Here is a 21,972-nt window from a genome sequence, read left to right as displayed (position 1 = left end):
AAAGTCAACGAAACCCGCCTGACCAGTTATGGATATTGTGGGCCAACGAACGCGTAAGAAAACGTTGTTAAAAAAGCCAATTCTGTTTTTCTAGGTAAACATGGATAAGTTTCAAATGTGATTTTTCTTTAAAAGTGACTTTTAAAATAGTAAAGACGGAAACTATACTATTTTTTTCAATTTCCAAATACATAACAGATGATGTCTTTTTCATTTAAACCCGATTTTTTTTCTTTTTTTGTAGCTAGTTCCAATTAGAAAATAGTGAAAAAAGTGGAAAAAGAATAGAATTTTTTGATTCCAAAAATTGGTTAAATTTCTTTGCAAAGAATAAAACATTACATTGAATTACATTGAATCCAATTTCTGATAAAACCAAACAAATTACATTGTTGTTTGATGAAGACAGACATTAACCTTGAAACTTTTTTTCTTTGAAAAACTTGCGGAATTTCAAGAATTTTAAAGAAAAGCTGTGTTAAAGGGATTAACTTTGGTATTTCATGTGAGCTCTAGTGAATACCTTTCTCTTCAAAGCTTGTCACATGAACTGTATCAGTCCAGTAGAATAGAATCGCATTACAAGTTTTACGTAGCTAAGGATTAACGCAGTTAGATCCTTTTGAACCTTGTACAACGCATATATATATATAGGTATGTTCTAACAACATTTATTACACACCCGTGCCATAACCTAATGTTATTAATTTTATGGAAGATTTCCTGCTTGATAATATACAATTTTATCAATTAAATAAATTTGAAAATCACTTTTATTGATAAAACACAAGTGAAAGTAAACAGTGTTCAAAGAGAACAAATGGATATTTCGTTTATACTTAATCAGACAAAGGTTTAAATGGTACCTTTGTAAATTGGACATGTCACTTTGTAAATGGAGTGTAAGTTGAGAATAAAGTGTACAGTCCCATTAAGACGGGTTGTTTACTGTTTGTACCACACTGCACCATTCAGATATACCGATTACCGAGGACCGATAAGGTAAAAATTAATTGTTTTTATTTGAAATAGTTCTGGACAAGGAACTATATTGTGTACAAATTGTGTACTGTACACTGTAGAGTGATGGGAGGAATGTATGTAAACAAACCCAGTGCCCCCACAGAAGTTGAAGGAAAAGGACTACACAGGTCTGATGTGATATTACAGTCCAACAAAAAACAAGTTAATATATTAAGTTAGAGCAAATACTTTGGATTTTTGGATTTCTGGTCATTCCACCCCTTGGGCCATTTTCCCTCAAAAATGATGCGTTGCCTCTGAATTCTTTGTTTTGATCTCCTCCCACTGCAGTAAACAGATTTGACGCATGAGATATTGCGATTCCTGGTCTATATATTTCTTGGTTCTGGATGGGTTTTCAAGCGGCTTCTCAAGAATCGTATTTTAAATTTTTTAATTGTAGAATTGTTTAAAATTTAACCTTTTTAACAATGCAATTGCAAGTAAATTTACAAAAAATAAGTTGAAACGTTACTTATTACTTGCATCAAACTCGAATTATCATATATCCTACATCTTTACCTAATGATATTTAAATTTGACTTTTTGATTATAATATTATCTTAAATTTGAAATATCTCAGGTCTACAAGATTCAGATAAAACATTATTACCTTTACTTCTGATAGATTTAATTTTTGGTTTTCTTGACACTAAACAAGGGCCTAAAAAATATTAAGAGAGAAAAAATTTATTATTTATTTATTACCTTCATATCCTCTATACCCCGCCCCCCCCGTAAAGAAAGTTTTATGTAAACTTTTCTTTTCGTTGTTAATTTTATTAACATATTTTAAAATTATCTGTTTATTCATAAGAATTATATTATTAGTACTGTATATAAAAATACATAGTTTTTTTTCAAGGAACAAAATTTATTAAAATTGAAAAAGATATTTACAAAGATTGGTTCAAATGAAAAAATGAAAACTGAAAAAAGTAAAAGTTGCAAAAATAAACTTTTATAAAAGATATTTAACTGAACAATGCTAGTCAAAAGACGACTTAAATTGTGCAATTTTTTTTAACATTTTCAAGTTTGATGAGACACCCTGTACACTGTATTATACCTACTGATGAGATACCCTGTACACTGTATTATACCTACTGATGAGACACCCTATACACTGTATTATACCTACTGATGAGACACCCTGTACACTGTATTATACCTACTGATGAGACACCCTGTACACTGTATTATACCTACTGATGAGACACCCTTTACACTGTATTATACCTACTGATGAGACACCCTTTACACTGTATTATACCTACTAAGGCCAAAACTTAAGACAGTGTATTGTTCTGAAAACCAGTTTTAAAACCCGGGTTTCACGAATGGGTTTAGGCAGTTTTGTGAATATCAATATTTTGTTATGAACTATTTTTTTTCAGTTTATTTATGTTCTCCCTTTTTTTCGAAGCTCTACAATCAAAATCTACACAAATGTTTAGACCCCAAAAAGGAAATTGCGAGAGTTTCGTTCAACGATACTCTTTTAAATTTCGGGCTCTGGACAGCCTGTACACTTGTACTGTACCTGCTGATGTGTAAACTGGTCTCAGTTGAGATAGTTTCTTGTTGGAAGTAAACTCAATAATAGGATCATCAACTTCTACCTGGAGATCAAGATCAGGATCAAGATCAGGATCAAGATCAGGATCAAGATCAGGATCAAGATCAGGATCAAGATCAGGATCAAGATCAGGATCAAGATCAGTGTGGCCGAATTTAAAGAATTTGAGCGGCGGTTTAAATATGGTTGGTTCCACTTAAAATTTGTATCAAATGTTTCAAGATTTAAGCCGGCGCTTAATTTAAACCGGGTTTTGGCGGACTTAAACCGCGGCTCAAATTCTTTAAATTCCATCTCAGGATCAAGATCAGGATCAAGATCAGGATCAAGATCAGGATCAAGATCAGGATCAAGATCAGGATCAAGATCAAGATCAAGATCAGGATCAAAATCAGGATCAAGATCAGGTTCAAGATCAGGATCAAGATCTGTGGCCGAATTTAAAGAATTTGAGCGGCGGTTTAAATTTGGTTGGTTCCACTTAAAATTGTATCAAATGTTTCAAGATTTAAGCCGGCGCTTAATTTAAACCGGGTTTTGGCGGATTTAAACCGCGGCTCAAATTCTTTAAATTCCATCTCAGGATCAAGATCAGGATCAAGATCTGGATCAAGATCAGGATCAAATACCTCGTAAGGAGTGTTAAAATAGACAGTTATTACACCATCTTCTTCTTCTATTTTATCAACAACTGCCATCATCTAAGAAAAGAATTTAGAAAATTTTTAAAAAGATAAAAACAAAAATTTATGTTATCTTACCTCCTCTGGTTTTCTCATTTTCTGCGTTTTCATCATTATAATGAGCAGAGAGGAATATCTAAAAAATTTTAACATACTTTAATGTCAGGGAGTATGAAATAGAAGGGAGATATATAACTGACGCAGTTCGCCCTACCAAATGATTATACATGATTTGCAGACGGGTACTCCATTTGTATAAGAAACATTTTTCAGATGTACAATTACCGCATATTTCTTAATATTTGATAAATAAATGGAGTACCCGCCTAAAAGCATGTATAATCATATGGTAGGGCGAACCGCGTCAGTTATATCTCCCTTCTATTTCTTACTCCCTGTTTAATGTCCATCTATAAGTTTGAAATAACAATGCAGCTTCTTCGAATTTACCAGAAAAATAAAAATCAAATCGAAATCCCTCCGCGATATAAAAAATATTTACAATTAAGTATCCAAATAACATTACAATCAAAATCAATGAAGAAATACTAAATGTTCACTAACAAAGATAATTAAAATAATTTATTAGAATCTTCAAACTTCTTAGGATTGTGTAGATTTATTTACAATGTAATTAAAAATCTATCTAGAAGCACTGAATTAAAAATCTATCTAGAAGCACTGAATTAAAAATCTATCTAGAAGCACTGAATTAAAAATCTATCTAGAAGCACTGAATTAAAAATCTATCTAGAAGCACTGAATTAAAAATCTATCTAGAAGCACTGAATTAAAAATCTATCTAGAAGCACTGAATTAAAAATCTATCTAGAAGCACTGAATTAAAAATCTATCTAGAAGCACTGAATTAAAAATCTATCTAGAAGCACTGAATTAAAAATCTATCTAGAAGCACTGAATTAAAAATCTATCTAGAAGCACTGAATTAAAAATCTATCTAGAAGCACTGAATTAAAAATCTATCTAGAAGCACTGAATTAAAAATCTATCTAGAAGCACTGAATTAAAAATCTATCTAGAAGCACTGAATTAAAAATCTATCTAGAAGCACTGAATTAAAAATCTATCTAGAAGCACTGAATTAAAAATCTATCTAGAAGCACTGAATTAAAAATCTATCTAGAAGCACTGAATTAAAAATCTATCTAGAAGCACTGANAACATTCCCTTCATTATCATATGTAAAGTTTAAAAACATCTAGGTATTTTGTAAAAAGTCAAAATAATTCTTTTGACCAATCATATAACAGTAAAAAGTCATCAAGCCTTTGCTTCTGAGCCCATGTTTACCTGCTCAATGAAGAATTTCATACTGTTTTTTTTAAACAAAAAAATTTAATTAAATAGTTTACATCACACGGGCAGCCGAGCCGGGTCAACCTTTCCGGTCCCAGTTTGTACTGTACCCAGCTCTATGGACAGGACTAGCCAGTGCAACAAGGTTAACGCGGTCAGACTTTATGCTTCATATAGGCTGAATTTACTTATACTAAAGGGGCAGATTTGCGTGATTTTAATCAACGGATTTTGAATTAGAGGTGAAAATATGACTGAAAAGGATATACTTGGTTGCAGTTAGTTTACATGAACTACCCATATATGTATATTGTATAGTCTACAAATATACTTGGTTGCAGTTAGTTTACATGAACTACCCATATATGTATATTGTATTGTCTACAATTAAATATGTAATTCGAGGGTTACCAGAACAAAATTACTGAACTAAAGTTATTTATTAAATCTAATTTGTAAATTCTAAAGTTGGTATAACTTTATTATACATTTTTAAAAGATAAAATATTAAGATTGACTTTTATGTCGTCGTTAAATAGTCTCGTGTTTTGTTGGTACCCCGTATAATTATCATGCATGATTGGATGTTTCGCCCAATTTAACAAATAATTTATTCATCTAGCTCAATATTCAGAATTTTCTTCACTTTCATAACATTTTTCTATCTTGAAGGGACTGTAAACGTAAGTTCAAATGACCCTCCATGTAAAGATGGCAATGTCATATTTACAACGCGGTCCCTTAAAAGTTTTGTCTGATCAAGTATGAATTAGAGATCCATGTTTTTCTTTATCTAAATAGTTTATTTTAACTTGTGACTTTTTACATTTTTATCCGAATAAGGTTTTAATGGTACTTTTTTCATTATTATTTTAAAAAAGAAACTAGAGTTGGATCTAGTTTATTTGTTAATGGAGATTACAAAATTTGAAAAATGTACAAATTTAAAAAAATGAAAATTGTGAATTTCTAAAGATTTAAAAAGAAAAAATGTAATTTTCCCCAATTTCCTTGTGTTTGAAACAGAGTAATTATCAAATTTGCAATTTTAAACTAAACGATAACTGCAGATATTATAGAGGTCGATCAATATTCCTATATTTTTTATTATTTCCCTGTTTTCCTGCAATTATATAAAGCACCAAGGATATAAAATAAATCCAATAAAATGCAAAATCTTGGGGAAACAAATAGTATTAACCAGAAACTTTGTTTATTCATTTTATTTTAAAGTTTTAATCAAATCTTAATTTGTTTCAGACATCAAATTAAATTTATAATCAAATAGAAATAAAAGAGATTTCGTCCCGCGTCCGTCAACAATAGTTTTAAAGGGAGTGTTCGCGAACACTCCCTTTAAAGAGACTGTAGACATGGCTGATTAACAACGAAATTATCTTAAATTATGTAGAGTTATCCCTATTTCCAAATTCTGGTTATCTACCTGCGGGAGAAATAAAATGTTTATGTCCGAATTCAACCCCCTTTTCTATAAAGAAAAACGTCGATATTTTCTTTATTTCTTCATTTGTTTATTTTTTGTTGAGAATAGGGCATGAAAGATCACTTGAAATTATGACTACAATCCCTTTCATAAAGTTAAAGTTAAAGTTAAGGAAGAATTATAAGTTTGGTAAACCTTGATAGAAACTTTATTTATAACATGCAACCCGACCAAATTAGTAGATCACAGAAAATTCCAAGGGATTGTGTGAATTTAGATTTTTTGTATCAAAAATTAAATAACAATTGGCTCGTGTCATACAAGCCTACACAGAAAGATTGAATTAAATTCTTGTGTTTTTCTCACATTTATGCTGGTTTGGTTTTCATCATAAAATCATGTAATATACTTACTCTGTGAGAACCTAAAACTCACTATTCTGGAATTCCTTCCCTATTATTTAAAATCAAGAAAATATCTGTTAACAAGAGATAGATATTTCCGATCAATCAAACTTTTAATTTTGTTCATATTTATTTTCTAATATTTTGGCTTGAGCATACATTTTGAGACTAAAAGTTATTCAGGCTGACGTCTGTTTTACCCAAAATAGTCTGAGCCCCCTTCCCCCTATTTTCTTATTGTGATGCAAATCTATAAAATTTGATACATTTTTAGAAAGCCCTTTGGGCTATACTTGAAATATATGCAAAAAAATTAGCAAATTTGCAAAATTTCAAGTATTTATTGCAATATTAAGTTATTAAGCAAAAAATGTCCAAAAACAAAAAGTGCGCGAAATATGTTAATTTATACATTTTTGAAAAGCCCTTACCACGACGAACTCAAATTTGCAAATATATTTGCAACATTTTTGAAAACTAAATTTGTTTTCGAGGAAAACTGAAAATGTGCAAATTCTCTTGAAAGGCATCTGTGCAAAAATCATGCAAAATTTCTTTGCAAACATAGATCCGCAAGTCACTTTTGCAAAGAAACGAGAATTTTAAAAAGTCAACTTTTTGCCAGAAAACTTCTCATCTCAATTATCCTTTTTTTGACAAAGTTTTCAAGGGTATCTTTTTTAATTTTTAATTTTTTAATTCTTAATTTTTTAATTTTTCAATCGGAAATCCCAAAAGTCCAGAAAGGAGGAAAACGATTGCTTCCTTCTTTATTTCATCCAACCATAGATTAATTAAAATAACAGATAGGACACTAGATGTCGTCTTTTCAAGATTTATAAGAATTTCGTTCACAATAACCCCGAGGCAGTAGCCCAGGTAGAATTGCAAGACAGAGAGAGAGCCTGTTCTACGCCGACTACGCGTAACTCCTCAGGGTTATTGTGAACGAAATACTTAGAAATCTTAAAAAGACCACATCTAGTGTTCTATCTGTAATTTTAATTAATCTTTGCATCCAAAGCTTGCTTCACAAATTAAAAGCCCGGGCCCAAACATCACTGAAACGAACCCTTTTTTAGCCCCCCCCTCTCTTCCTCTTTAAGTTTCTAACCATTATTCCCTTGTCGGCTTGAAGGTATATTGATGCAGAAATAGTATAACACTGCCTGACTGCCTGACTTAAACTAGGCACTATTGGCCTAGAAAAGTTTTGTCATAACAGAACCATGATGAAAGAAGAAAACATTCAAACTTTAGTTTCAATAAGACTGATATTTATTACACTGTTTAATTAACAAAAAAGGCCTAATTAACTTTTTTTATAATTGTAGCTCGGGGGGGGGGGGNCAAGCTCAAATTACGTTTAAAACTTTGTTGGTTTTATTGACTTTCAAGGTAGTGAGGGTATCTTGATAAATATCATGAAAACGGCCGTTAGTAATTAAACTTCTGGCCCCATTTTCTACTATAACATTCATCAGTGTTAATTTTCATATATGCTGTCTATATAACCCTTTTCACTAAAATTTTATGATTTTCATTCAATTGGAAAATTTACAAAATATTTTACAAACCAAAAAAAAAGTTATTTTTTTTATAAAATGGGATACAGTATGAAAATGGGATACAGTATGAAAATGGGATATAGTATGAAAATGGGATACAGTATGAAAAGATTTATTTTCCGAAGGTTTTCCTGATTTGGAATTGATTAAACATTAATTAGATTGTTTCAGTGCTCATTTTTTATTTATTCCATTAAAATGCTTTCTTAATCCTCAGGCTAGGGAGTGATTTTTTGTACTAGCAATTACATTTTTATTCATATACCCTTAGAATTTCTTAGTTATAGGGCAGGACGGTCAAATGATCAGATGGTATAAAAAAATTAAAGATAGATCTGGAACTTAAATTTTTAAAAGGCCTTAAACATTTAAAACATTTTTCCAAAAGTTAGCGGTATAATTTTTTATAATGAACTAACCTTGAATAATTGGGCTATACACATTGCACATTGCACTATTGTCAACCATTAACATTAAGACTGCCATTTTAGGGTTTAAGTACAAAGTGGTGTTTTAATTGTTTTATTGAGAAACTAGTGGAAGTAAATTACTTACGAAAAAGATTCAAAAATGTTCAAAATGCGTCAATTGTACACACTGTACTGCAGAGATGCTAGAAAATATTTATGAAAAAAACTTTCTTCTGAGAAATCAATAAAGTATAATTTCTGTTAATGGCATCTTAGCAAATTAAAAATGTCTCTCCAAATAAAGAGCTTGGGATATCCTATTTACAACAGTACCCTTTATTTCACAATTTATCTGACCAAGTATAAATGAGAAAAACCAATGCATCGTGCTCAGTGTTTATAAAAGGTAAAATTATACCACTGTTAATAGGGATGTTAACGTTTTCACTTTTTGAAAAACGATCGTTTCGTTATGAAAACGACGACAAAAAAACGGAAACGAAATGATCGTTTTTCAAAACGATTGTTTTCCATTATGATCGTTTTATAAGCCTCGCAGTTTCGTTAACGATCGTAAACGACCGTTTTTGAAAACGATCGGAAAACGAAACAAAAAACGATCGTTTGACGATCTTTAAATGTATAGAATCACTTTAAACTTCATCTATCAGTCCCTTTAAGCACTTAATCAAGAATTGAAACCTTGTTCTTTAAGCTGAATATAGCTTAATACCAGGACTTATTTCGCTGCAATAAAGAATTGCGGTGGAATTTATAATGTTATCAAGGCGAACCATAAACAGATAATTAACAGTCTCTCCATGATAATAAACTCAAACTGAGCTAATAATGACATGGCGTCCTACGTTTCAAACCATGATGATAATTTTGAAGAGAACTATGAAGACTTAATTGTTTGTTCATTGCATAGATTCATTCTCTTGTTCTTGTTCTTGTTCATTCTCTCGTTCTTGTTCTTGTTCTTGTTCTTTCTATTGGTCTTGTTCGTGTTATTTCTCTTGTTCTTGTTCGTATTCTTTCTCTTGTTCTTGTTATTCTTGTTCTTCTTGTTTTGTTGTTGTAGTTGTTGCTGTTGTTGTTGTTGTTGTTGTTGTTGTTGTAGTTGTTGTAGATGTTGTTGTAGTTGTTGTTGTTGTTGTTGTTGTTGTTGTTGTTGTTGTAGATGTTGTTGTAGTTGTTGTAGTTGTTGTTGTTTCTTGTTACCCATCAGCCACGCAATAAAGTCTAAGTGTTCAAATAAAACCCTGCCAATCTAGAACATATCAAATTAACCGCAAAGGAATAAAGCAACATGAAGAAGTTGCAAAAATAAAACCTTTTTGTCAATAAAAAATTGAGAATTCTTAACATAAACAATATTCAGAAATGGTTCCAATCAAATATGCCGATAAATTTATTTAAAAGAGACGTTTTGCAATATAATTTGATCAAAACCTTCCCGTGAACCAATAGCGTCATTTTTAGATAAACAATCTTTTTAGGCGTCTATTTGATTCCTATACCAGATCCCATTTATATAAGTTTTGGTATAAAGTTGACACAGTTTTAGACCAATTTTCTCGAGACAAGGATATCAGAGAAAACTCATACAGGCCTCGTTCAACTCTATAAATTCTTTAGGTTTCAGTCAATACCATCATTTGATTTTCCTTAACAGTTCCTTTAAAGTGTCAATCAGAAGCATTGGACAAAAAGAAACGCACAATTTTTTATAGTATTTTTACAACCCGGCCCAGCGGTTTAAAATATTAAATGACATTTCTTGTTTACAAGTTTGTTTGTAGATTCCTATGAGATAATTAGCATAATCCTCGATCAAAGGTATGAATTGATTTATTAATTACGTTCTGGATAAGAACTAAATGACCACTAGAATAATAAATAGATGTTGAAATATAGATAGATAGATATACTTTGCTATCCTTCCCCCATAGTTCTTGTAATCGTTTCCACTTTTTACATTTTCCAATGAATTTTATTTTGAATTATATTTAAAGAATATTTAAAGAACCCCTCTTGGATAAACCTGTTTTCACATGCAGTGGGACCCATAAAATGATGAAATATAAAGACGACGTTTATGAAATTTCAAGTGTATGTTATGTTGCTAAAAGCAAATCCTTTTATCATTGCCATTGCTTGAAAATAAATTTAAATGAGGTTTTGTACACTTCACACTGTATTTGGGACTAAAATAAAATCAGATTTTAGTAGTCGTCTTCCAATTCCATAGTTCTATGAGTCCCACTGTATACACCTGAGCGTGTGACATTCTAAATTTAAAATGTATTCGCGGCAGTGTACGTCTAGTTAATTGCCTTCAGGGTTTGCCAGCTTTTGTTTTGTAACATCTTACTCATACAAGGTGGTGATTAATTATTAGAACCTGAACCATGGAGTATTCATAACCATGGAGGGATTAATTATTAGAACCTGAACCATGGAGTGTTTCTAACTATGGAGGGATTAATTATTAGAACCTGAATCATGGAGAGATTACTTATTAGAACCTGAACTATGGAGTATTCATAACCATGGAGGGATTAATTATTAGAACCTGAACCATGGAGTATTCATAACCATGGAAAGATTAATTATTAGAACATTTACCATGGAGTATTCATAATCATGGAGAGAATAATTATTAGAACCTGAACCATGGAGTATTTATAATCATGGAGGTATTAATTATTTTAACCTGAACCATGGAGGATTTATAATAATAGAGACATTAATTATTAGAACGTGAATCATGAAGGATTTATAGTTAAGAAACATATGAACATATAGTAAAGTATTGAAACAATAGCATATACAACTTAGACGGGCTTGATCCATAAAACTTCTATTACCATCATTAATACACAAATCTTTACAAAAAATTGAAATAGAATTTAATATTTAGCTGTTTGACGTTATTAATTGTTGTAAAGTTGTCAAGATCCAATTACAATCCATTTAAAATTTGAATCATCATTCTTCAACAATATCTAGCTCAAACCTTTTCTTTACTCCCTGACTTAAACATCTTCTTCAGAACTTAACCCAGTGGGACACCATTCGTAAACTCCCATACAAATCACTCAAATAGATAGATACTTAGTGTAGATAGATACTATAGCTAGATAGGAGATAGATACTTAGTGTAGATAGATACTATAGCTAGATAGGAGATAGATACTTAGTGTAGCTAGATACTTAGCTAGATAGGAGATAAATACTTAGTGTAGCTAGATACTTAGCTAGATAGGAGATAGATACTTAGTGTAGATAGATACTTAGCTAGATAGGAGATAAATACATTGTGTAATAGATACTTAGCTAGATATGAGATAAATACTTAGTGTAGCTAGATACTAGGGTTTCCATTTTTCCGGAAAAAAATTTCCATTTTGGAAATGGAATGATCCGGAAATTTGTTGCGTAAACCGGAATTCCGGGATAATTCCGGTATAAATGGAAACCGGAAATTTTCCGGTTTACGTCACGTAAACCGGAAAAATTTCCGTTTTACGCAATGGAAACTGTAAAATTTCCAGTTTCCATTTCGTAAACCGGAAAAATTTCTGGTTTCCATTCCGTAAGCCGGAAATTTTTACGGTCTACAAAACGTAAACTGGAAAATTTCCATTCCGTAAATCGGAACTTAAAGAATTTTTCTTATTTTAATTAAATTCATATTTACAAAGTTTGAAAATTTGAAGAAAAAAATCGAGGATAATTGCCCCCCCCCCCTCGCTAGCTACTGCCCTGCTAGTGGTAGAGTCCCCCCCCCTCGGTTTATCAGTTACATTTCACGCTATAGTAACTTTGAATATTGATTATTGAGTATAACTTTTTCTACCGTCCGGCATCCATCCATATATTGTTAGTGTTACTAACTTGTGTTGTATTTACATATGTAAGACTTTAATGTAATTCTGGTACCAAATATTCCGGAAACCGGAAATTTCCGGAACGATTTTCCGGAAAATTTCCAGAACGATATTCCGGAACGTTTTGGAATTTCCGGAACGTTCCGGAATTCCGTAACGATCCGTAATTCCGGAACAAAGTTCCGGAAATTTCCGTTTTACGGAAAAAAATCGTTCCGGAATTCCGGTTTTCCGGAACCTTTTCCATAATGGAAATGGAAAAAATTTCCGGATCATTTCCGTACGTAAACCGTAACCCGGAATTCCGGTGGAAACCGTACTAGATACTTAGCAAGATAGGAGATAGATACTTAGCTAGATAGGATATAGATACTTACAGTGTAACTAGATATTTAGCTAGATATGAGATAGATACTTAGCGTAGATAGATACTTAGCTAGATAGGAGATAGATACTTAGCTAGATAGGAGATAGATACTTAGCTAGATAGGAGATAGATACTTAGTGTAGCTAAATACTTAGCTAGATATGAGATAGATACTTAGCGTAGATAGATATTTAGCTAGATAGGAGATAAATACTTAGTGTAGCTAGATGCTAGATAGGAGATAGATACTTAGTGTAGCTAGATACTTAGTGTAGATAGATACTTAGTGTAGATAGATACTTGGCTAGATAGGAGATACATACTTAGTGTAGATAGATACTTAGCTAGATAGGAGATAGAAATTTAGTGTAGCTAGATACTTAGCTAGATAGGAGATAGATACTTAGTGTAGCTAGATGCTAGATAGGAGATAGATACCTAGTGTAGCTAGATACTTAGTGTAGATAGATACTTGGCTAGATAGGAGATACATACTTAGTGTAGATAGATACTTAACTAGATAGGAGATGGATACTTAGTGTAGCTAGATACTTAGCTAGATAGGAGATAAATACTTAGTGTAGATAGATACTTAGTGTAGATAGGAGATAGATATTTAGTGTAGCTAGATACTTAGCTAGATAGAAGATAGATAGGAGATAGATACTTAGATAGATAGGAGATAGATACTTAGCTAGATAGGAGATAGATACTTAGTTTAGAGATAGGAGATAAATACTTAGTGTAGCTAGATACTTAGCTAGATAGGAGATAGATACTTAGTGTAGCCAGATTAGTGGATCGAACGAAAGGCTTCGCGAAAAATTGCGAAAACTTTCGGTCGCATTTCGCATTTCTTCCGAAAATAAATGAAGCGAAAATAAAGCGAAACTTCGCAAAATTGAGAAAGTATTTTTGCGAACTGCGATCATTTCCAGAAATGCAAAAATTTCGCGAAATGCGAAAATTTCGCGAAAATGCGAAATATTTTCGCGAAATTGGAAAATTTTTATGAAATCCTTGAGTTTTATTGCTGCAAAAATCAATTGCTCAATAGAATTCTCTGCTCATCTGAAAGCTCAATTTTTGAAGTTTTATTATGTCATACAAATAATTTCTCTTCCTTTACTTTAATCAATGTTTGATGAAGAGAATTTGATTTCACTAGCTATCTTTTTAAGTTTCAGAATTATTTTGGTTCTTACCGTTGTAGATTTTATTGTGTATTTTAAGAAGAAAATCTTAACGGTCGAGAAAGTATTTCAAGCAAATCTATGAATTGTCTGATGTCTCCTAGTCGTTCTTAAATCTATGTTTATATTTTGTGTTAATCCATCAATTGAGCTCACAGATAAATTGTTTTCTCAAAATTTAGTCATTTTTGATGAATTTTCGCAACTTTTTCGCTAAAACTTGTTCTTGAAAATTTTGTATTTTTCGCGAAATTTTCGTTTTTTTTCTCGAAATTTTGGCATTATTTTTTTTCGCAAAATTTTCGCAATTCGGTTTCCTGGATGGTATTTGGCGGTAAGTTTTCCTGGATGGTATTTGGCGGTAAGGTTTCCTGGATGGTATTTGGCGGTAAGGTTTCCTTTATGGTATTCGGCAGTAGGGTTTTCTTGTTGGTATTCGGCAGTAGGGTTTCCTGGATGGTATTTTGAGGTAGGGTTTTTTGGATGGTATTCAGCAGTAGGATTTCCTGGATGGTATTCAGCAGTAGGGTTTTCTGGATGGTATTCGGCAGTAGGGGTTCCTTGATAATATTTCATGGTAGGGTTCCTTGGATGGTATTCTGCAGTAGGGTTTCCTGGATGGTGTTTGGAGGTAGGTTTTCCTGGTTGGTATTTCTTGGTAGGGTTTCCTGGATGGTATTTGGAGGCAGGGTTTCCTGGTTGGTATTTCTTGGTAGGGTTTCCTGGATGGTATTTGGAGATAGGGTTTCCTGGATGGTATTTGGAGGTAGGGTTTCCTGGATGTAATTTCAAGGTAGGGTTCCTTGGATGGTATTCAGCAGTAGGGTTTCCTGGATGGTATTTCTAGGTAGGGTTTCCTGGATGTTATTTCAAGGTAGGGTTCCTTGGATGGTATTCGGCAGTATGGTTTCCTTGATGGTATTTCAAGGTAGGGTTCCTTGGATGGTATTCGGCAGTAGGGTTTCCTGGATGGTATTTGGAGGTTGGTTTTCATGGTTGGTATTTCTTGGTAGGGTTTCCTGGATGGTATTTCTAGGTAAGGTTTCCTGGATGGTATTTGGAGATAGGGTTTCCTGGATGGTATTTGGAGGTAGGGTTTCCTGGATGTTATTTCAAGGTAGGGTTCCTTGGATGGTATTCGGCAGTAGGGTTTCCTGGATGGTATTTGGAGGTAGGGTTTCCTGGATGTTATTTCAAGGTAGGGTTCCTTGGATGGTATTCGGCAGTAGGGTTTCCTGGATGGTATTTGGAGGTAGGGTTTCCTGGATGTTATTTCAAGGTAGGGTTCCTTGGATGGTATTCGGCAGTAGGGTTTCCTGGATAGTATTTCTTGGTAGGGTTTCCTGGTTGGTATTTCTTGGTAGGGTTTCCTGGATGTTATTTCAAGGTAGGGTTTCCTGGATGGTATTTCTTGGTAGGGTTTCCTGGATGGTATTTGGAGATAGGGTTTCCTGGTTGGTATTTCTCGGTAGGGTTTCTTGGATGGTATTTGGAGGTAGGGTTTCCTGGATGGCATTTTGCGGTAAGGTTTATTGGATTGCATTGGAGATATGGTTTCCTGGATGGCATTTGGAGGTAGGGTTTCCTCGATGGTATTTGGAGGTAGGGTTTCCTTGTTTTTATTCGGAAAAAGGGTTTCCTGGAAGGTATTTTGAGGAAAGGCTTCCTGGATGTTATTTGGAGGTAGGGTTTTCTGGATGGTTTTTGGCGGTAAGGTTTCCTGGATGGTAGTTATCTGATTTTGTTTTTTGGTCATAATTTGCAAAAATTGTTCCTAAAGTAAGACGACATTCAAAGATGGGTTCAAAAATCGATTTCTTCACGAAAGTGTTAAGATTTTTTTATCGAGTTATTAATTTGTCATGGCTTACCACTAAATAATTGTAATTGTAAGAATGCTTTTATTAATCACATGAGTATCTACGAGACGACTTTTTTATTATTTTTCTGAATTCTTGATTTGCTGCTTAGTTTTGGTGGAAAAAAAAGTTTTTGTTCTTTAAAATTCTATCTTTATCAAAAATAAGATATGCGTGAAGATCAAATGTTTTCTAAGCATAATGCATAATTATCATTCGCTTGTAATATCCCAACAAAGTAAAACAATCTGCTCTGGTTAGGCGTGTTCAAACTTCATGTGGTAGGCAATTTTAGGAATATAATGAAGACGACTTTTGATTTTAATTTTGATTTATATCAATCTTTTAAATAGCATGGATATACAAAAACATGAAAACAAAGATAAGCTGTCAATTAAAACGGGTTCTTTTTAATTACCTGTAGCTTGTAATTCGGAAAAACTTTGCCAGCAATTAAAAGTTGAATTAAAAAGTCGTTTTCATTGAATTTTTTGCAATCAGAGTCGAATATTGCAACTCTCTGATTTTGTATGAACGCTACGTTCTTCGGTCGGTATGGGTCGTGCTTAACAGTTTTCTCATAGACGCAGTAGAAAGAAGTAAGATTATAGTAGCGATCACCATCGAATACTTTTCTTAGAAAATGACGAATTAAAAAGATTGTGAAGAATTTTAGAAACAGTTCATAAAATCTTATTGGTTGATCTTTAACGTTCGCCATTTTTATTCAAATAATTTTCTTACATTTAATTGTTAAACCTTTTCCAAGATTTTTTTTTCTAATATAACCAGATTTATTTTATTACACTATAACAATTACTTTAAACATTTACATGACAAACCTAACTAATTATTAAAAATTATAAACGAATGAATGAATAAATAAGTAAATAAATAAATAAATAAATAAACAAATAGCGCATGAGGGAAAACAATAGATTTAATAATTACCCACATAGGCTGATAGTTTAAAGATGACATACAACATAGAGTATAACGAACTAATTTGGATTTAAATCTCATTTTTAAAGGTTTACTAAATGATTTGACATTGAAAGAACCATGTTTACAGCTGTGTGAAACCAAGGATGAATAAATTATTCCGTAGAGTCGTCTCTGAAGTTTCATCCTATCCGGATATCCCTTTGCTTGCCAGGGTAGGGTGTTTAGTATATTTTCTCCACACGCTTGGTAATATTAATATGCAAAACTTTGCATTGACAGAAAATAATTGTCTGATCTGAGCTGAAAACTTTAGAATGGAATATACATAATCCCGATTACTTAATCTGAGTATCCAATGGACACACTTTTGATTATCTTCTTAAGTCGTTCTTTCTTGGATATAATAGAGAAAAATAAAAAATACCGGTTTTTTTAAAATTAGAGAGTCCCTCCCGTTTCTGTATATTAATCTTAAATGTCGCGCAAAATTTCAAATTTATCGACTATATGCAACTCTGATTGGTTGAATTGTATACATTTATCAGGATACAAGTACAAGATTAGGTTAGTCTCGATATTAAAAAAGAGAGGATCAAGAATTAATCTCGATATCCACCATTCTAAAGTTTTCAGCTCTGAACAGATAAAAATCAAATTAAACTTTCATAAATTAAAGATTTGAAAACGGCATATTGCTATGTTTTATGTCAAAGTCAACATTATGCATCGTTTATATATACAGTGAGAACCATTCAACTCTGGAATAGAAATACGACAAGTACGCCTCAGTTTACAATTTTAAATACAGAGGTCGGAGTTTTTACAGTTAAAACCTAAATATTAAATACATTGAAAGAATTTATCAAATGTCGTATTCTTCACTTTCTGATAATTGAATGTTGTAGATATTTAGTTTTTTAATTAAATGATTATATGGAGCTCTGTAAAACTGTTTCTGCATATTCATGGCTATTTATATATTTTCGCAAATACTGTGATTTACGTAAAATAATATAAAACCCATTGAAAAATTTTCAAGACGACATTTCATAAATTCTTTCGATGTATTTAGTATTTAGGGTTTAACTGTATCAATACTATGAAGACAACTTTTCTATTCAAGTTTTGATTTTCAACATTTTTTTTTTAAATTACAAGTTTACAAGTAAACACAGAAAAGCTGTTAATTGACAGCTTATCTTTGTTTCCATGTTTATGTGTATCCATGTCTGTTTGAAAGCTTGGTAGAAATAAAAAAATTGTATTGATATATACGACGACGACTGTAGTAAAGACGAAACTCGGCAACTGTGCTGTGTACACAGCACCAAGGGAGGGGAGAGGGGTTTAAGGTATTCAGCATAAGCTGGGAGCTTAAAAAAATAATATATAGGTTAAAATCATTCTTTCCTTACATTACATTTGTGAACAATTTAGAGAAATTACACTCTTTAATGTACAACAAAAGAAAGGAGAAACTGAGTTTAACTTACAGCATTTATCCATAAGTTCCCAGCTCAGGTAAACATGGATCTCTTCTCTTTATCATCTTGATGAACAAACAAATTGGAATAGGAAGACGACATTTATAATCAAGTGTTAACTTTAAAAACTCCAATGAGCATGAGAAACAACAATTGTGCTCGTGCAGCGGACCCGTTTTACTAAATTTGTGATTTAATAAGTGTCTAGTAAAACTATTGCCTTAATGTCGTCTTCCTATTCCATTGTGTTCTGGGTATTACTGTATTACACAACTTATTCGATCTCTGATTGGTTTGATGGTTTACCAATGAGAGATACGATGAGAATAAGATTAACTAGTATTGTTCATTTAAAAGTTTCAGCTTCTTGTAAACAATTCAAATTGTTGTTCTCTTCCATATTTTCACAATTTCGTGATTTATCGTCTTCTGTCAGGGAAGCGAACATTTAAAGGAACGTCCTGTAAAAATGTTAACTTATTTTTTTTAATTAAAATTTATAATTTTTAAATATAAGATGGTATACCTTTTTATTTGGTTCTTCAAATCTAATGCTCCGAGATTTCCCAGTGCTCTAGAATATTTAATTATCAGTTTATCTGTTAAAAAATCAAAAGATTCAAACAAATGATTTTAAAAAAAGAAAGGTCCATTAATTTTTAATGTAAGGGCATATAAAAGTTAAAGAATCAACCCTGATTATCTTATCTGTACCCTATAGGCGATTATATCAATACAATAAAGACGACTTTCGATTTTAATTGAAAAAGTCATCTTCAATGTATCATCCCTTAACCCCCCCTTTACAGGAATGAATTCCTTAAGGATTAATCGTGCATTAAATTATTTCCAAATGAATCCCATTTTATAAATTGCAAAATGATTACACAATTATGTTTAAAAATGCTTTTAAACATATTTTGTTATTTTAACAAAATTTCAATAATATCCCTCAAGTATTTATTTTTGTGCAGCAATATATATACCCTTACTTCTAGGGTAGTCTAGGGCTAGACACTTTTCTGGGTTTTAAAATCCGTTCGTGAATAGTTTTAACTAAACAGTACACTAGTTCGTTGACAGCATTTTCTGGGTTTTTACTAAATTTTTTGTGGGTCTTCGGATTTAAGCCCTATTTTTTCCCCTGTTTAACGGACGAATTTTGGTCTTAAAAGGACTGTAAGTGTATTTTCTAGTTACCCTCCAAACAAAGATGACAATGCCCGATTTACAACGGTACCCTTAAAACCTTTCATTTGTAATTTAGTTCGTTTATATTTTTGAAATCGGATTATTTTCAATGGAGATTTCTCCACAAAAGATATTTGGACATTTCCACTTCAAGAGAGCTAGAGCAATATTCTGAAAATAACACTTTAAAACCTAGAAAAACAAGAAAATCTTCCATATTATTGATCATTTGAAGGTTTCAAGGGTACCTTTGTAAATCGGGCATTGCCCATACCTTTTAACTCCAAAAATTACATGTTTAGTTAACAAAAATAGTCATTTCGTTATCTTCAAATTTACTGTTCTTTCCGTATTTTCTGTAACTTTACAACAAAAATCGTTCAAAGAACGTTGCCCATTTCTACTCCTGTCAGAGTCTATGAGGAGGATCCGTTTATTTGAATATAATATTAGTGTTGTCCAAATATTCTTGTGTTTGATTACGCCTAGTCATGACAAAATATTCAATATATAAAGATGTTAACGCCGGGGTTTGGTCAGTTACGTTAGTGTGTTCCCAACAGCATGAGGATGAAGGTATAACCATATTCTGCACAAAACATGATAATTTCTTATGATTAGTAAACTTAGTAAACTTGCTTTAAATCTCAAACCCGTAAAATTCTTTTACCACTGCAGCTTATCCAAAATGTGACCATTCCAAGACTACTATTTTAAATCTTTGAATTTTGAAAGCACTTTTGAAATATAGGGCAACTTAATTTTGGTGATGTATTACAGTAAGAACCAGAAAACTGTGGAAAAGGGAGAAGACTTTTAGACTCAAGATGTGATTTTAAATGCTTCAATCATCATGAAAGCCAGCAATTGTGCAAGTGTACACAGACCCAGTTTACTACCCAGCTATTTACTTTTAAAAAATATCAATAACATTCGAAATCTCAAAAATGCTGTTCCCATTCCAGAATTGGTTACATTTTTGGCAATAACCCGAACATTTTTGAATATTATTAAAATTTATTATCTCTTTATTTTAATTTAGATAGTGTGTGTTCTGAGTCTGATAGTCTCTGTAGTAACTGCTGACTTTGGTTTCAATCATGATCATGCTCATGGTCAGAATGGAGTTATTCAGCAGTTCCGTTCTGGACGACAAGAGCAGAGCACACCTGGTGGCGTTGACTTCAGTGGTTGTGTCACAGATAACGAGTCTGGACTTTGCTGTGTTGATAAGGTTGAGGAGGTCACTTCACTAGAGAAGGAACCAATCCTTGAGTGTACACACAAGAATGTGGAACAGTGCCACTACACCTACATCACACAGTTCACACCAACCCAGGAGGAAGTATGCGAAGAAAACTTTGAAAAGCAGTGTCAAATCACGTTCAAGCAACAGGCTTTCAACGAGACCGTCAAGAAATGTTACAAGCCAATCACCAAGGTCTGTAACGGTCAAGGACCTGAAGAATGTCGAACTGTTTATGAGTCCTCCTGTGCCACTAAATATATTGAGAAGCAGCCTGGTAAGTTTGTTGGTGACACAAGTTGTGAAAAGCTACCCGTTGAGATCTGTGGAGCTGGATGCACATATGAAGAGGGAGCTGAGGAATGTCATGATAAAACTATCGCTTCTCTTGTTGAAGTTCCTGAAGAGGTATGTGATCTGAATCCCCAGAAAACCTGCCGGTTTACCACAAAGCTTGTCCCTAAACTGATGCCTGAACACCAGTGCACTATTGTTCCCAAGGAGACATGTAACCTGAAGTTTAGTCAGCCTAAGCAGGTTCCTAAACCCCTACTCACTAGATGGTGTTTAGATCCTACTGCTCCAACTTCTGGTCAGAGTTATGACGAGGATAGTGCACTAGGAGCTCCTATCAGTGTCTTCAACTAAACCCGACTGTACAACCGGCTATTTATATATTTATTAATTTATTTATTGAATACAACTTATCTGAACTTATAATCTGTCTGAGGTTAAGTACATCTAAATGGACTGTAGACATGACTTTAAGTAACCCAGCAATATTGACAAGAATGGGTTGTCTGATTCACAATCCAAACTTTTAAACCCGCTCTAAGTAACAATAAAGAAAATATTATTGTTTTCTATATTGAACAGATTTTATTACTCGCAATTTCCTTTCTTTGCTGTGCAGCATAAATTCGCAAGTTTTTACATTAACAAAGAAGCCATTACTGAAAATATCCTTTTAGGAAACAAAGCAATTGTAAATAAGTCTTAGCGAAAACATTATGGATATAACTTTTTATGGGTGTCAGGGGTGTATCATGGATGAAACAGGGGGGAGGGCAATGGGGGTTATGTTAAGCCACACACCCCATCCGGAATCTGTATACGCCTCTAGCGAGCATAGATTTTAACAACGTGAATATCATAGATAAATAAATATCTACATTTTAACTTTTTAAACTTATGAATTACCTGAGATTTCAATGATTTCTTGTCTCTCGTATATTCCTGCAACGTATAATTTTAGTAATCAATCAATCAAGTTAAATTTAGCTTGTAATAACAGAAAACAGAGATGAGTACTAAACCAATTCAAGATAACTGCTTCCGCCTCATTTTACACGTCTGTTTGGAA

General features: G+C 32.6%; 2 protein-coding genes and 2 long non-coding RNA genes across 4 annotated transcripts in view; 1 reads left to right on the top strand and 3 right to left on the bottom strand.

Annotated features, from left to right (window-relative positions):
* Positions 1-2,565: 2,565 nt before the first annotated feature.
* On the bottom strand, positions 2,566-7,605 carry LOC111702783 (uncharacterized). The gene is made up of 4 exons (XR_002765488.1): positions 7,565-7,605; positions 3,364-3,421; positions 3,232-3,303; positions 2,566-2,645 (listed from the first exon to the last, which is right to left on the bottom strand). It is a non-coding gene; the product is annotated as an uncharacterized LOC111702783 (long non-coding RNA).
* Positions 7,606-14,698: 7,093 nt separating this feature from the next.
* On the bottom strand, positions 14,699-15,640 carry LOC111702766 (aggrecan core protein-like). Its single transcript, XM_023474540.1, has one exon. The coding sequence runs from the start codon at positions 15,638-15,640 to the stop codon at positions 14,699-14,701; it is 942 nt and encodes a 313-aa protein (XP_023330308.1).
* A 2,261-nt stretch (positions 15,641-17,901) lies between these two features.
* LOC111702769 (uncharacterized) overlaps positions 17,902-21,972 on the bottom strand; it is a 4,980-nt gene continuing 909 nt past the window's right edge. The window contains exons 2-4 of the long non-coding RNA XR_002765480.1: positions 21,810-21,845; positions 18,699-18,746; positions 17,902-18,633 (exon numbers count right to left, since the gene is read on the bottom strand). This is a non-coding gene — a long non-coding RNA (uncharacterized LOC111702769). The remainder of the gene's footprint in view (positions 18,634-18,698; positions 18,747-21,809; positions 21,846-21,972) is intronic.
* LOC111702768 (uncharacterized) lies at positions 19,873-21,329 on the top strand. Its single transcript, XM_023474542.1, has 2 exons — positions 19,873-19,939; positions 20,406-21,329. Exons 1-2 carry the CDS (start codon positions 19,928-19,930, stop codon positions 21,255-21,257), a joined length of 864 nt encoding a protein of 287 aa, XP_023330310.1. The 5' UTR covers positions 19,873-19,927; the 3' UTR covers positions 21,258-21,329.

Source organism: Eurytemora carolleeae, unplaced genomic scaffold (genome assembly GCF_000591075.1).
Source record: "Eurytemora carolleeae unplaced genomic scaffold, Eaff_2.0 scaffold491, whole genome shotgun sequence".
Lineage (NCBI taxonomy): Eukaryota > Metazoa > Arthropoda > Copepoda > Calanoida > Temoridae > Eurytemora > Eurytemora carolleeae.
This window is presented reverse-complemented; position numbering and strand designations above follow the sequence as displayed.

Coding starts and splice junctions, on each gene's coding strand:
- LOC111702766 (XM_023474540.1), bottom strand. CDS start 15,640: ATGACCAAAAAACAAAATCAGATAACTACCATCCAGGAAACCTTACCG.